Source organism: Mustela nivalis (assembly GCF_964662115.1).
Source record: "Mustela nivalis genome assembly, chromosome: 2".
In the NCBI taxonomy this organism is placed as follows: Eukaryota; Metazoa; Chordata; class Mammalia; order Carnivora; family Mustelidae; genus Mustela; species Mustela nivalis.
In genome coordinates this window covers 1652219-1664462 of record NC_139021.1, presented here as the reverse complement: position 1 = coordinate 1664462, position 12244 = coordinate 1652219, and the positions used below count along the sequence as shown (strand labels likewise).

The 12244-nt window shown below is 63.1% G+C and overlaps 1 protein-coding gene across 16 annotated transcripts in view; it reads right to left on the bottom strand.

Annotated features, from left to right (window-relative positions):
- LOC309859598 (maestro heat-like repeat family member 5) overlaps nt 1–11848 on the bottom strand; it is a 36052-nt gene extending 24204 nt beyond the window's left edge. For 12 of the 16 annotated variants that reach the window (XM_082720452.1, XM_082720453.1, XM_082720454.1 and 9 more), the window contains exons 1-11: nt 11016–11155; nt 10521–10608; nt 7447–7564; nt 5062–5210; nt 4465–4548; nt 4000–4116; nt 3539–3658; nt 2915–3064; nt 2625–2747; nt 2440–2516; nt 1666–1801 (exon numbers count right to left, since the gene is read on the bottom strand). In XM_082720452.1, the coding sequence (XP_082576578.1) occupies nt 1666–1801; nt 2440–2516; nt 2625–2747; nt 2915–3064; nt 3539–3658; nt 4000–4116; nt 4465–4548; nt 5062–5210; nt 7447–7534 (1044 nt within the window). In that variant the 5' untranslated portion in view covers nt 7535–7564; nt 10521–10608; nt 11016–11155. Of the gene's footprint in view, nt 1–1665; nt 1802–2439; nt 2517–2624; nt 2748–2914; nt 3065–3538; nt 3659–3999; nt 4117–4464; nt 4549–5061; nt 5211–7446; nt 7565–10520; nt 10609–11015; nt 11156–11640 lie in introns of those variants that run through there. The other 4 variants (XM_082720461.1, XM_082720463.1, XM_082720462.1 and 1 more) reach the window with 4 other exon arrangements.
- Nucleotides 11849–12244: the final 396 nt, after the last annotated feature.

Sequence of the window (12244 nt, the reverse complement as noted above, 5' to 3'; positions counted from 1 at the left end):
TCCCCAAAGAAGACATAAAGATGGTGAAAAGCACATGAAAACATGTTCCGCATCTTGGTCAGCAGAGAGATGGAATTCGAAACCCCCACTAGAATCACCGACCCCCGCAACAGAATGGCCAGAATGTAAGACGGACTCCAGCGTGCGCGGACGGGGACGTCGAAGGACCTGGAGCTCTCGGCCGTGCTGGGGGGGCTATGAGGCAGCGCAGCCCGTCCGGAAGGCAGTTTGGCGAGTCAAACACAGCTGTCCCTGTCCTGGGTACTCACCTCCAGATCGAAATCAGGTTGGCACAAAGAGCTGCACGCACAGCAGACTATCCCAAAGAGTCCCAAACCGGAAGCGACGGGTGAGTACACCAACCCCCGGTCACCCCCAGACTCAGAGCCTGAGCTGCAGCAGAGAGCACGGGGCCGCAAACAGCAGCTGCGCGGTGTGCATGAGCCTCTGGGCCGTTCCGGCGGCAGGGCCAGTCCAGGCAGAGAAGCGCGTACTGTGCGACACAGCGGCACTTACAGGAAGGGAGTTCTAGAAGATTCAGACTATATGACGGCAATAGCAAGAAGGAGGGACTCCACGGTGGCCTGAGGAAGCTTGGGGTGATAAATACGCCCGCCATCCTGATTTTGAGGATAGTCTCAGAGGGAAAATGTGTAAAATCGCATACTCGACTGTGCACCCTGTTCCACTCTGGGGGTCAACCCCGTTAACCAGACCCAGCTCCCGCGCGGGGTCGTGCCCAGTGGCATCCCGTCTGGCGCCTGGCCCGTCCCTCCTCGGAGCTCCAGCTACAGGTCGGGCTTGGGGTCCAGGCACGCCCTCCTAGCTGCTGGCCGCTCCGGACCTGGCCCCCACGCATACGTCCCCGTGGCTGGCTGGGGCTCGAAGTCAGCTGCTTTGGCGCCAGAGCCCCCCGGAGGGTCAGCGGAGACCCCCAGCGGCTGCATGGTGGTCCCCTTCTCCTGTGTCCCCCACCCTGCCCTCTGGAGCTGCCCCAAAGTGCACCAGCACGGCTCAGGTCCCCGCCTTGACTTGTCTCCACGCCGGTCTGCTGTCTGTCACCAACAGGGCCAGGGACGTGTGTGCCTAGTGTTAACACTTAGTGGGCTGGACATTTCACTGCCTGTTCTGCTTTATTTTCATGGGACCAAACCCAAAGTCCTCAAAGAATAATGATTCCTGGGGGGGCCGTGTCCCCCAGCCTCCGGTTGGTGCACCCCGAAAGGCGGGTCACCAGGACTCCAATTCCCGACGGATGGAGAGCACGCCTGGCCCGCACTCTGGGTACCTGGGACCTGCATGGGGTGCGTGTGTCTCTGCCGGCCCCTGGGGGGACAGCACACTGGGCCCAGCAGAACCGGACCGACTGCAGGCAGGAGCGGCACAGGCTTGGGGATTGCTTTTACGCCCTTGTCCTCTCTGAGCCTCAAAACATCAGTGGGGCAGCGCGGAGACCAGAGCCCCACTGCAGGGACAGACCTCAAGACGCAGGCTTTCCCAGGGTCAAGGCAAGGCTGCAGCACGGCCAGGATGAAAGCCGTCCCGGGCCAGGGTTCTCTCCCATGCTCTTCTCGCTCGCACACGCGGCGAGGGCTCGGCAAACCAGCCCCGCACCCAGGACCCAGCACCCAGAGACGGGAGAGCGGCCCGGGAGCAGGCAGTCACCAGGACGTCCGGGGCCGAGTCTAGCGGAGGTAAGCAGCTCTTCAACCTCTCCCCGGGCGGGAGCATGAACAGGGTCCGCAGGCAGGTCTGCAGGATCTGGGACTTCAGCACGGGTTTGAGGCTCGGCCGCAGGCTGCTGGAAGGAGGACGGAGATTGCGGACTTCTCCACAGAGCCAGGGCTGAGACACACCCGGCAGGGAGAGGCTCTCACAACCTAAAATTCGGAAGTGGGCCTGGATTCCAGAAATTCCTCACACTCTGGCTTGGTCGGGGGGACGCTGTAGGGGAACACAGAGCTCATTCAGCCTGGGGGAGGCCGTCCCAATGCGTTTGGGCTCACTGGCATCTGCGGTCATTGTCAGCAGTGTGAATGGGGTCAGGGGTCAGCCAGTGGAAAAGGTCAGGGCCAGAGCATAACCAGTGTTAAGGTTCAACGTGTGACCAGGATCAGGGTGTGTGGCCAGCGTCAGGGCTCAGCGTGTGACTGAGGCCAGGATTTGGTGAGTGACCAGGTCAGTGCTCGGTCAGTGCCAAGGTCAGCAACCTGTCTGGGATAGGCCACAAGGCAAATGGGTCCCCTGGGGCACCTGCCTGAGTCCCCTGGGGCACCTGCCTGAGCCCCCTGGGGCACCTGCCTTGGCTTCAGCGGGGCCAGCCCCTCCCACGCACTGCAACCCCTTTTCCACATCCATCTCCTCACACACACGTGGACTCCCGCCCCGTCCACAAAGGACTTGGCCTGTCTTCATTCCCGGACCCCAAAGGAGAGTTACCTCAGTTTCACAATGACCAATATGACCTTCTGCCGGAAAAGGCTGGCCAGGAAGTTGGGCTCCTTTTGAAGGATGCGCTGGTCGGGGGGGCAGGGTGTGGTCAGACAAGAGGCGCCTGGCCATGAGTGCCAGCCCGGCTGCCCATGCCGGGCGCCCTGCTCACTGCCCCCGTGGGCACCGCTCACCAGGAGGCACTGGATGAGGTCTGGTATCTGAGTGAACTTGTAGCTCTGGGTGCCGTCCTCTTGCCTGAGAGCTTTCGTAAGCATGATGGCCGCCAAGAGGAAGCTGGTTTTCAGGATGTTGTCCTGTCCGTGCAGAGTCGCGGACGCTCAGCAGGGGGTCCCTTGTCCCTCCCCCTCCCCCGCAGAGCCCGAGCACCGCCCCCCCCCCCCCCCGCCCAGCTCAGAGGCCGGGCGGCCCCCGTGCACATGCAGACGCCCCGCGCCCCTGCCGCCCGAGCCTACGGGCTCACGTAGCAGCTGCAGGAGAAGTAGTAGACCATCCTGGAGATGATGTTGTCCACCCAGGGCAGGATCTGCTCCCGGGTGTGCAGGGCCATCTGCCCGTAGCACAGCAGGTACGTGCTGCTGACCCACCTCCAGTGCCTGTCAGGGTCTGACTGCTGTGGACGGGGAGCTGGTCGGTCCCACACTCCGGTGCCAGCCCTCCCCCGGGCGCCCCCAGCTCGCGCGCCCCTCCAGTCGGAGCTTCTGCCTTTCCAGGCAGGCCAGGACCTCTGAGGGTCTCCCGCGCGTCCGCTCTTCCCGGCGAGGAGCCGAGGACCAACAAAACACAGGGGCCCCGCGCAGACTGGCAGGGGAAGTGCCCTGGTGAGGAAGCTGGGGTCAGGGCAAGCCCACGGTCGCCAACCGTCAGACCCCACCGAGGCTCCGGATCACACGTGTGGGGCCCCAGCAGCCAGGGTCACAAGGGCCAGGCCACAGCAAGAACTGAGACCGTCTGAGAGCCACGCACCAGCCGCTCAGGGAAGCAGGCAGGGCAGCGTCCACGTTTCCAGCAAGCAAACGGAAACTCGGGGCGCCCACCTGATGTCTGCGGGCCCCAGGCCCTCCCGCCCGCCAGCTGCCCACTCTACCGGGCACTCCGGGGACGTGAAGGTGGTCCTCAGAAACCTGGTGCGGCCCAGGTGCTCCAGCAAGGCCCACACCTCCTGCAGGTGTGAGGAAGACACGATGCCGACAGTCTCCGCGATGCCCTGCGGGGCCGGAGGAGCCCATGAGTTGGTCCCCGTGTGGCTGCGCCGGGTGCGCTGCCATCTCCCGCCCATGCCTCCCACGGGCCCTACAAAGGCAGGCAGGGGAGCCTACCCCAGACCTCAAGGACGTGCACCCCACTGAAGCCAGGCCACAGCTGCCGTCAGTCCCGAGGTCAGGACCAGGCAGCCCCTGCGCCGGGGGCCCCGTTTACCAGCACAGTGCTGGGCGCTGTGGGAGTCGCACAGCCGGGGTGTGGAGGGCGGAAAGGTCAGGCACCCCGAGTAGCAAGGCCCGTGCTGGGGACTCAGGGCCCCCGGGGGTGCGAGGGCAGCGGACCCACCTCCCGCTGGCTGCTGGACTGGTGGGACAGCTCCAGGAGGTCCGCCAGGTGCCTTCTCACTAGCTCCTGGTCGGTAGTCTCTCTGAGGATCAGCCCAAAAACGTGGAAGAGGAAGGTCTGGGAGGAGGAGGCATGGAGCAGGCGCTGGGCCGGCAGCAGGACGAGGGGCAGCCGCCCCCACTGCGTGAAAGACGCTGGGGAGCACCCCCCGGCCGCTGTGCCCACTGCCTGTGTGAGACTGGGGGAGGCACGTGGGGTCACCGCAGCCCCTCCTCCCCCACCTGGTTTGCTTCCCGGCTGGGCCTGGGGGGCTGTCCCTGTGCCCAGAGCTTCAGATCATACATTCCCACCTGGGGAGTGGGGCCGGGGGGTGCCTCAACAGCCACGTGCTCCGCCACAGTCAGAGCCTCGTGGGGGTCTCAGAGACCACCAAGGACACCCTGGGCAGCATCACCCAGGACGGACCTTCTCCAAAGGCTGCTTGAGCTCCAGGTTCAAGGACGCCAGGAGCCCCTGGATGCCGGTGCCAGCCACCTCCTTCCCGATGAGCTGCAGGCAGGACACAGGGCTTGGGCCCCACCGCCCCACCCCAGGGAGCTGGACACCAACTCCATCAGGAACCCCCAAGGATGGCGGTCACCTGTGGGTGAGCAGGGAAGATAAGCTACTGCCAAAAGGTAAGGGGAGATTTGGGGGTGCTACCCTCCAACAACCCACTAGGGCACTCGCTTCAAGTGTGATTCTGGCCAGGTCTACTTCTCCTTGATCCCTGGCAACCTGTAGGACAGAGGCTGGTGAGCCCCTGATGGCCTGGCCCCGCTGGCCTCTCCTGCCACGATCTTGCCAGCCTCGGGGCCTTTGCACAGACTCTTCCCCACTGGCTGGATTTCCCCTCCTCCCTGCCTCTGAGCAAGAGTCCCTGAGCCTGGGCTGGCCTTCGGCCAGATTCCAGGTCCCGAAGCTGAGCTCTCTATGTGCTTGGAGCCTTCTCCCTCCGTGCGCACCCATCCTGAGGCAAAGGGGGGTGTCCTGCAGGGGCGAGCGGGTCTCCTAGAATCCCACCTGGGTTTGCTCCTTGATGCAGTGGTGGATGGTGTCCAGCACCATGTTCTTCTCCAAGACAGACATGGTCCTGATTTTGTCAACAAGGGCTTCCTCCTCGAGTGGTCTGTCTTTCAGGGGCTCCTCCAAGATCGCCCTCTCCAGCTGACCTGCAGACCGCAGAGAAGCAACCCTGTGTCGGGGGCGCCAGAGAGAAGCTGCACCCCCAGTCCTGGCTCTGGCTGGGCCCCTGAGTCATGCGGCCTGAGTGACTGTCTTGGCAGCGCGTCTGCATCTGCGTCTGCGGGAGAGCGGTGGGAAAGCAGCCAGCCAGACTGAAGGCCGGAAGTGCAGAGGGCAGACGCCTCTCGGGACAGGGGGCTGGGACACAGCTGGGAGGCGTGACCACCTGCAGAAGCCAGCCCCCCAGCAAAGGGAACGCGCCTTACGACAGGAGTGCCGAACGCCAGCCCAAGAGAACAGGCACCCGAAGTTTGTCATTTGGAATAAAAACTTAGGTCTCTACAGTACTTGTCACACCAGAATAATCAGCAGGCAGTGACGATACTGGAATTTCTAAATGAAAACTGCAAACGTTCTGAGCAGACTGGGCTTTGCTATTAGAGAGATTCTCTAATATTCTAACATTCTCTCCCAGAGGAGAGAAGAGCTTTCTCAGCGGGATGCAGAGACCGGAACAGAGTTTTCAGGCTAGCAACGCAGTCAGCACAGCCCACCATGCAGGGGACACAGAAAAGATTTTTGCCGTGTGTACAGCAGGTCACTATCACTGCAGAAGGACCTCTCCTACGACCGGGGATGGGGAGGAGCGATGTCCAGAGGAAAGCCTGGCCGACAGAGAAATAAGAGACGGGACCTCGCTGCTGGCTAGAGAAACGCGAATTAACACCACCAGAGATGGGGCGCCTGGGGGGCTCAGCGGGTCAAAGCCTTTGCCTTCCGCTCAGGTCATGATCCCAGGGTCCTGGGATCGAGCCCCGCATCGGGCTCTCTGCTCGGCAGGGAGCCTGCTTCCTCCCCTCTCTGCCAGCCTCTCTGCCTACTTGTGATCTCTGCCTGTCAAATAAATAAATAAAATCCTTCCAAAAAGAAAAACAAACCAACAAACCCCCCAGAGACAGTAGACGCGTATACTTGAGGCCGGGCTGGAGGGGGGCAGGGTGAGAAGTGAGGGCATTTTCCCACCCCCGGGGCCAGAGGGGGCAGGAATTCGTCCTCTTCAAAAGGAGATTTAACAACAGGTCTCAAGCATAAATAAAAATCACGTTCAAAGCCACTGGGCCAAGAGGCTTCCTGTCTCAGGCCCCAACACAGCCTGGGAGCGAAGAGAACCCTCAGAGCAGGTTTCCAAGCGCTCTAACACTTTGCAGCGCTAATCCATACTTCTTTGATCAGGAGAAAGAGGTGGGAGCGAAGCCATGGCCCCCCAGGAATGGAAACAAAGTCAGGCCTGGGGTCAGGTGTCCCCGGCCGGAAGCAGCGTCACCTGCGCGCTCTGCCCTCCCAGCCACGGCCTGCCCCACAGTCTCGGGCCCACTGGTGTGTCCCAGCACACCCACTCGGGGACCCCCCACCCCAGCTGACCCCCACAGCCAGGGTCACTGCTTAAATCGAGAGCCAGGCCCAGGCTGCCTATTAGGCGGCCTCACAGGTGGCGCTGCCCCCTGCCCGCTGGACCCGCCCCCTGCCCGCTGGACCCGCCCCCTGCCCGCTGGACCCGCCCCCTGCCCGCTGGACCCGCCCCCTGCCCGCTGGACCCGCCCCCTGCCCTCTGGATCCGCCCGTCCAGCTATCCTGCTCCTTCCTTCATTCAATAGAAGTTTGTTGAAAATCTATTTGCCTGACACCGGAACCACAAATAACCGCAAAATGCTTGCGTTTACAGCACTCTCAAAGGGTCTGGGCCCCCAGAGCGGGCGGGAGACCACCCGCCACTCCCTTCCCAGGGTCGTAGGCGGGGCAGCGCCGAGGGGGGACGCGGGGTGTCCCTCCTCCCGCACCTGCGCCCGCAGAGCTGTGACCCTGACTCCGTGGGGACAGGGCCAGCTGCGGCCCTTCGCGTCGCCTCAGGCAGGCAGAGCAAGGCTCCAAATCAAGCCTCGACCACTGGGTAAGGCTCCAGAGACCCTGCCTTTCTACAAGTTTCTGTCAGGTGCAAACGAGCTGTCTCCACCCCCGAAGACGTGAGACCCCGACACCCCTCGGTGCGGCCCTGCGTCCCTGCACAGAGCAGACGCTCAGACAGTGGACACGAGGGGCCTGAAATGAGGGAAGGGGCGCGCTCCAAGGCCAGGGGACCAGGACAGCGCCGACCAGAGACAGCCCAGAAGGCCCTTGAAGGCCCTGGACCCCCGCTCTCCACAGCCCCCTGCCCACTCTACTCACCATTGTCCCACTCCTGCTCCTCTGTGGGGGACAGGCAGTTGGACCTCCACTGGGGAAAGTGAGGGTCATCGCTGGGGGCAGCCACCATGGACAGCGGCACCTCCTGGGAGCACAGGTCCTGGGGTGGGGGCAGAGGGTAGGACCAGTCAGACCCACTCAAAAGGGGCCAGACCGCACTGGGGCCCCTGCCTCAGTCAGTCACCCCAACTCTACCAGGTACCCCCAGCAGGTCACCCAACCCTATCAGGGGACCCCCCACCTCAGTCAGTCACCCCAAACTTCCTGGGGTCCCCAAGGGACATGGAAAGGAGGGAAGGATGGGGTTCCTACCTGGAGCTGACATCCAAGGCCCTCCCACCTTACCAGGCCCCAGGCTCCCCTCCCTAGACACTCTGGGATTCCGAGTCCTGTGATCGTGTGGCAGTGACCACTCGGTCTGTACTCTCTGCTTCCCACTGTCCGTACAACTACAGCTCAGGGACCAGAGAGAGGTGCCAAAGAAGCTTTAGCGTCTGGCCTGAGCTGGGGGGAAGGGTCATGTGCCCCATAGCAGCCTGGGCCCTCCCTGGCCCTCACCAGCCTCCGACCGTCCACACCCAACCACCCATCTACCAGGCTCCCCAGCATGAGGAGATGGTGAGGGGCCTGGGTCTGGGCACCTTCTGGTTCAGAGGGCTCAGGACAGGCCAAATTCTGCATTCTCAGAAGCCTCCAGGTGCCCCCGATGCTGCCAGGCTGGGCTCAGGGACCGCCTGGAGGCCCCACAGACCCTCTCTGGGCTGGACCTACGTAACCCAGATGCCTGCAGATAGACCTCCCTCAAGGCCCTGACCTGGGGACTCTTCTTCTGAGAGAGGGCACCTCTGAGACCATGGCCACCCTAGGGCTCTGGCATCCTGTGGACCCCCTCCCGCTCCCCTCACCTCAACTCCCCGGGGCTCCCAAAAACTGTCCATTCACCCACCACTGCCCCCAAAGGACCCTCAGACCTCTCCCGAGCCCTTACCTCTCTTCCAGCCTCTGCCTCAGGCCTCCCAGAAAGCACGGCCTCCAGGGGGCCGTCTGGCCCTCGCCCACCAGCCGTCACCCGGCACCCTCCCCTCTGGAGGCAGGGGGCGGTCTGCACCCCAAAGCCCCAACGTGTATGGAGATGAGCGAAGGCGCGCAGACCCACGAGTCTGTGCCTGTGAGTAGATGCACCCAACGGCGAGCCGAGGAAAGCGGCCAGCCTCTCCCTGAACGGCGGGCACCTGGGCACCTGGGATCTTTCCCCCCGCCCCGGCTCGGTGCCAGCGAAGACATGGGCACCATCTGGTGTTCATGAGTCAAACCTGTGTCTCGGGACCTCGTGCCCCTGTGAGTCTCCCTGCTCCTTCCCTCTGGCCACCTTTCTGCCCCCACTCGACAGACGTCTGGGGTCCCTCTGCCCCAGGCCTGGAGGGTATGACAACTGACAAGTTCAGCCCAGTCCTGCCCTCTGTCCCAAGCCACCCTCGACCAGGCGTCCCCCACATCCCAACGTCAGACCCAGACTTCTCGCCCAGACGCTCCAGTGCCCTGTTCCTTCAGGGGCTGCGTCAGACCCTTCCCTCCCCGCCCTGGCTGAGCTGGCTGTTCCCTCAAGTGGGGCCCCTGCAACTCCTTCCCGACCCCAACAGACCCCACTCTTGCTCTGGTGTGACTCGTGCTGACCCGTTCCCGAGGGCGGCCCCCACACAGGTGCGGGTCCACACGCAGACCCCCGTGGCCTGTGCTCCGGCTACGGGCTCTGGCTTGGTGTTGACGTGTTTGGAGAAGACAGTTTTCCCTGGATGTTGAACCCCCTTCTTGCAGATTGGTCCCCAAAACCCTCTTCATGCTTAAGACAAAGGCCATAGTCATCCATTGCAAGCCTGGGGTGAGGCCGGGCTGCTACTGGGAACGGCGGAAGAAGCCTGGGCAGGTTTCCTGGAGAAGGTGAGGTGAGACCCCAAAGTCAGAAAGGGGACAGTAGACCCGAAGAGGTGATGTTAGGGTGGCTCATGGTAACCAAATCCCAAAGAGGATACTTTGGTCAGAGAGGACAGAGGTCACCTGGAGAGGCAGCTGGGGGAGGGGCGAGGGCGGGTCTCCCTCCTCCTGCAAGACCCCGCCTCTCCCTCCACCTCTGCCGGATCAGTGACCTCCTGGCTCCCTGCTGCCCACACACCCCCCATGCCGGGTCCCCTCAGCCTGCAGGCCTTAAGCTCTGCCCCCCCCCACTCCGTCCACCTCTGCGGGGGTCCCCACGGAGGCGGGGTGGGGGGTGGGGGGGTCAGCAGCCTGCAAAACCGCTCAGGCATCCCGCAAGTCAACTTGGCAAGGAGGGTCAGGCTCATCCCAGAAACGCATATGCAGGATGTTCTTCACCCATAAACACTGTTTAAGAGGTCACCGAAGACAACAGCCCTGAGGGGGTGTCTGCCAAGACCCCCAGAGAGCACAGTCGTTGACTGGGAATCCTGCTGCCCGGAATCTAATCTACAGAAAAGTGAGAGATGCATGAACAGACTCAGGACTCAACTGTGCTTCCTGGGTTTAAAAAAAGCCAGACATGGGGGCGTCTGGGTGGCGCAGTTGGTTAAGGGTCGGAGTCCTGATTTCGGCTTAGGTCATGATCTCGGGGTCCTTAGTGGAGAGTCTGCTTCTCCCTCTCCCTCTGTCCCTCCCCCGGCTCACACTCACCTGCACGCTCCCTCTGTCGCTCTCTCCCAAATACATAAATAAATCTTTTTTTTAAAAGCTGTGGGTGGTCAAAACCAGAGGAAGGAAACTGCGGGCAGGGGTTAAGGTCATGTTCGTGAAGACCATCCCATGGTGTGGGAGACACTTAGGATCCCACACGGAGTCACGAAGTCCTAGGATTCTCATGGAAAATGACAAGGGGTCTCGAGTGCAAGGTTCAGGGGGCTTTGCCCCCAGGCCCCTCTCACCGGGGTACAGCCCGTCTGTGGCGGGCCCAGCCGACCCTCTTCGGAGACGGAATGCCCATTGAAAACCGAAGGCAGTGAGGGGTTAGAACAAAGGTAAGGACATGACGGGTCAGTGGACACTACCTGGGGTCCTGAGGGGGCAGGGCCAGCTCCGGAGTTGGGCGGGGAGGGCTGCACGGGGCACTCTGCCCAGGTCTGAGGTCCAGGGAGCCTGAGAAGACAGGAGGGTCAGGCCTTGGAGCAGCCTATGTGGGCTCACGGGGTGGGGGTGGGGGAGGGCGGGACGCAGCCCCTCTGGGCCAACCAGGGCCTCCTTTGGGCCTCTGAGGCCCTGGGAGACGGTGCGCCCAAGGTCACTCTGCCTCTCGAGCCCCCGAGCGTTCCGCGGGAGGCCGGCCGCCATCAGACAGCACAGGAGGTGTTCTCTGAGAAAGGATGTGGACGTGGGCTGTGTTCTCGATGACCAGCCCCCAGGGGACAGTTTGAGGACAAACCCGAGTTCACAGGGTCCGCAGAAAAGCCAGCCTGAGGCGACGCGAGGGGCGTCGTGGCACATGGTTCATGGGGGAGCTGGGGAGCACCAGGAAGGACGGAGGGGTGGGTCCAGCCAGTACTTACGACTGCTGGGCTGCCGCTCAGCTGGTTACAGGCACCCCCAAGAGACGCCACTATGAGTCACGAGTCCCTGTCCCCAGGGCTCACTGGGGACTCGTCTCCTGAGAAAGTGAGTCTGTGAACCAAGGTTCTCCCGGGGGCCCTGTCCCCAACAGCCACACGGGCCTGAGAATTCCGTCCTCCAACCGACACCTTGGGCAGTTGGGCCCTCCCCGTGCAGGAGGCCGTGATTTCTGCTCTCCGAGGCCAAGAGGGACCCCAGGCTGGACGCTGACCCAGACAGGACTTGGGACAGTGGTGCCACCCTGGCTCACGGCAGCCATCCCAGAAGGCAGGACCTGCGCCACCCCAGGCAGACTCCTTGGGGCTGCCGGCCAGGCCGGGCTCCAAGGCTCCTTTCTGGAGAGACCTGGGCCTGCGCTGCCAGCACTATGGAGACCCTTGGGGGTGCGTGTCCCCCGCACCGTCACACAGGTGCTGCCCGCCTGAGTTCATTCCTGGCTTTGGGCTCACTGGGTCGCCGGGTTGTGGTCTCCGACCCAAGGTGGCTGTGCTCTCAGCTCCCGCAGCCAAGGACCATGCCCCCCACGGTGCGGAGAATATAAAATGGGTCCAGACTTGCCGCTACCTGCCCAATGGCGTCTTCGCTGACATTCCCCCAACATGCACACTGCGACCAGAGGGCACTCGGGGGCTGAGCTGAACCACCAGCCCTTGAGGGGGCCTGTGGGGAAACGAAGCCCCTTCCTGGTAGAGGGACCCTCCTCCTGCCTCACTACCCCCTAGGGCAGCTCAGGGACAGAAAGCCAGCTCTGGCCTGGCAGACCAGCAGTGCCCTCCCCCTGGGGCCTTGGGCTGACCCCTCCCCCAGGACCTGCTGGCCACCAGCAGGGTTCATCCCTGTAGTTGTCCTGGGGGTTGGGCAGAGAAAATCCCGCTGAGAGAGAAAGACCCTCGTCCTCCGATGAGCTCTGGGTGAGGCCCAGAAGGTGAGGCCAGTGGGCGGGAAGCAGGGGTCCCAAAGGATTGGGCCCCAAGGAGCCTGGGGGTGACCCCACAAGAGGGTCACTGGGGAGGTTTCCACCATAAGTCCTGTTGGAAGGTGGTCCCTGGGCCCCCTGAGAGAACTGGGACCCTGGGGCCTGTGGGCGGCTGGCCTGGGGCCCATCTCAGAGCCATGTGTAGAAAGAAAGCCTGGAATAAGCTCCCCACCCGCACCCAGGACGGGCAGC